Here is a 3,395-nt window from a genome sequence, read left to right as displayed (position 1 = left end):
CGTCAGGCGGCAGCTGCAGTGGCGTCCCGTTCGTCGCCACTACCGGTGAATCTATCTGAGGTCAAGCAAGTATGTCCCTTTGTCGCTAGGACCAAAGGCATGCCCGAAAAGTCCGCGGTTGAGACCTTTGCCAGTTTCTGTCCTGTCATGTCTGTTGTTGAGAAGCCTGTGCTTATTCACAACGACCTTGACGACGGCGCTGTGAAGAAGTCCCTAGTAACGAGAGTTGCTGATAAAATGTACGAGGCCAAGTTCGAGTACAATATCGAGAAGCTAAAGCAAGAGGGGAGATATCGCTACTTTGCCAATCTACAGAGGCACGTCGGTACTTTCCCGAAGGCAACTTTCCGTGGTCAGAACGACGAGGCGGGCATCCCTAGAGAAGTGATGGTGTTCTGTTCGAACGACTATCTTGGTATGGGTCAAAACCCTGTGGTGTTGCAGGCTTGTCACGAGGCTATTGACACGAGTGGCACTGGTGCTGGTGGCACCAGAAACATCTCTGGCACGACTAAGTACCACGTCGAGTTGGAGCACGAATTGGCATTGAATCACGAGAAGGAGTCGGCTTTGGTGTTCTCTAGCGGTTATGTAGCCAACGAGGCCACTCTCTCAGCCGTGGGCAAAATCATGCCTGATTGCATTATGATATCCGATTCGGGCAACCACTCCTCTATGATCGAGGGTATACGCCATTCTGGTTGTGAGAAGACTATATTCAAGAACAACAACCTCGAGCAGTTGGAGTCCATCTTGAAGTCGTATCCCCTCGAGAGACCGAAGATGATCATTTTCGAGTCTGTGTATTCCATGGCCGGTTCTATCGCTCCTCTGGAGAAAATCTGCGATCTCGCGGAAAAATACAATGCGCTCACTTTCTGTGATGAGGTTCATGCTGTTGGTATGTACGGCGAGCACGGTGCAGGTGTTGCTGAACGTGATGGCGTCGCTGACCGTATTGATGTCATTTCTGGAACTCTTGGAAAGGCCTATGGCGTCTTTGGTGGTTATGTTGCAGCTTCGAAGAACTTCATTGATTGTGTTCGCTCCTATGCTGCTGGTTTCATCTTCACTACTGCCATCCCCCCTGTAGTCGCCGCTGGTGCTCTTGCATCAGTTCGTTATCTCCGCCAGTCGGGTGCCGAGAGAGAGATGCAACAATTACGTGCTAAGCAGTTGAAGGCTAAGCTACGCTCTAAGGGGCTTCCTGTGATGAACAGCACTAGTCACATTGTGCCGGTGCTGGTCAGAGATCCGGTGAAGGTTAAGCAAGTTACCGACAAGCTGTTGGACGAGTACAACATATATCTACAGCCGATCAACTACCCTACTGTGCCTAGAGGCACTGAACGTGTTAGAATCACTCCTCTACCACTGCACTCTGAAGAAGATCTCGACATGCTCACTTCTGCTTTGGACAACATTTGGGATGACCTTGAGCTGCCCAGGAACGTTCCTGTCGATGACGTCACTGAGTAGTGTGCAAATATCTTGGTGTTGATTGACAAGCTTTTCTTCTCTCCGTCAGTTTTCTGCTTCGAAGCGTTTTCTGATGGCGGGCATAACCGTTACTCAGTTTCTCCGAGTGCGGGCCCGGTTATTATTGTCTCATACAGAGACTATCTATTATAGTTACTCGAAATCGTTGATTATTCTGGCTTGTTTAGTGATACAATGTTTTCGTATGCGCTCCCCTAACTGAGAAGAGCTTGAAAATATGGTTATGTGATTTTGAGTTCCAGTGGTTACATAATGCAACTTGCATTTTAATTATCGACTGAGTCTTTCTAACAGATAGGAGGGATATCCTGATGCGAACAGGCTCAATATACGGATAGTTTATCAATGCTACAAGTGAATGCTAAATTGCTTTCATCAATGTTGTCGATCCGCTACTGATGTTCGTGTTACGCTATTCTGGTGTCAAATACCCTGAAATTAAGATTCCTGGCAAGTTGCCAGGAATCAGTGACCCAGAAGACCGAGAGCAGCCTCAGACGGTTATGAAGTCGGCGATAATTGGCCTTCAGGAGATCACTGCAGAGCACACTGCAGTTAACCGGGCTGAGATCATCCACAAAACATTGTCGAGAATGGAGATAGTAGATGAAGCAAGATAACCACAACCATCATAAGCATATTTGATATCGTTTCAGGTAGCGGCTACCTGAAACGAGTCGGTCACAACGAAGGCTGCCTTCGTTGTGACCGACTCCGGGTCAGATGTACGTCGAGCTGGCACAAAACTCTCACTCGGCAGCAGGAAGGCTGAAGACAAGGATAAAGCGGATGTTATTGTTAGCGGATATCGCCGATAAACCGGCCATCGACTCCACTTGGCTGTCTCGCATGCTCTCACACTATTCGTTGGTATAATCGATGAAGAGAAGCTTCCCCCAGACAACCAAGATGGCAACCAGGAATCCTGCTCCAGGATGGCACCACCGAGGAGGTCCTCCTCAGGAGGATGAAAACGACTACCTATGTGATGCTGTCCATAGTGACAAGAATGGAGAGGGCAGTAAAGCGGACGACTAGTGGTCATCAGAAGATGATGCAGCTTGGCTCGACGACTTAGTCCGCAAAAATCCTCTTCGTAACCAGATGGTGGTCCACGATGTCTTAACCAAGTGCAGGAAGCTGTTGACAATGCTTAGGATTTCTAGCGAGCGGCAAGAATAATGGAAGATGTCAGGGCTGAGCTCCCTGGAGATGGCAGACCCAACATGAACTACATGATCGCCACGCCTACGAGATGGAATAGTACCCTCGTCATGGTGGAAAATGTTCTCAACAACGAGATGTCCTTCGACGCTTTCCAGTCCAAGATCAAAACCTCGGAAGTTACTGGGAAAATCTCTGACACCGTGTGTGAGTATGGCTTCACACCTAAGGAGTACAAGTATATGCGTGATATAGTGAAGGTCCTGAGGCCATCCTCGGAAGCTTCCAAACACCTGGCATCCACTCCTTATCCGACGCTTTCCCGTCTCTACTCTGTTACAGAGTAGAGACTACAGTAGTTGGTTTCCTGAAATCCTTCGTCGAAGACCAAAACCTCCAAAGGCTACTGGTAGCTGAAGTTGAGAAGTACTTCCTCTCCACCAAGATCAACAAATGGGGGTGTGCGGACAATTTCCCTAGGAGTGTAACCCATCCGGCATATGCCAAAGTCACCGACGAGCAAGGACGGCAAGCCGTTATCAGGTGCATCGAGGATATGAAGTGGGACGAGGATGCGCCTGAAGGACCACAAGTTATTGGTACCGAGCCTGAAGACGACGTCTTCGCGAACTTCGCCACCCGAGCTCGTAAGACGCAGCCTACTCGCATATGTGGTCCCCCAGTGGGGGACCCCCACTCGCATATGCCGGATACCCCGGGCCCCGGGGTGA

General features: G+C 49.4%; 1 protein-coding gene across 1 annotated transcript; it reads left to right on the top strand.

Annotated features, from left to right (window-relative positions):
• Positions 1 to 147: 147 nt before the first annotated feature.
• Pmar_PMAR025264 (delta-aminolevulinic acid synthetase, putative) lies at positions 148 to 1,479 on the top strand (the record flags this gene model as incomplete). Its single annotated transcript, XM_002779962.1, has 1 exon — positions 148 to 1,479. The coding sequence occupies one exon, from the start codon at positions 148 to 150 to the stop codon at positions 1,477 to 1,479; it is 1,332 nt and encodes a 443-aa protein (XP_002780008.1).
• Positions 1,480 to 3,395: the final 1,916 nt, after the last annotated feature.

Source organism: Perkinsus marinus (assembly GCF_000006405.1).
Source record: "Perkinsus marinus ATCC 50983 genomic scaffold scf_1104296944798, whole genome shotgun sequence".
NCBI lineage: Eukaryota > Perkinsozoa > Perkinsida > Perkinsidae > Perkinsus > Perkinsus marinus.
The sequence above is the reverse complement of the archived record's forward strand: the minus strand, read 5'-3'. Positions and strand labels throughout refer to the sequence as shown.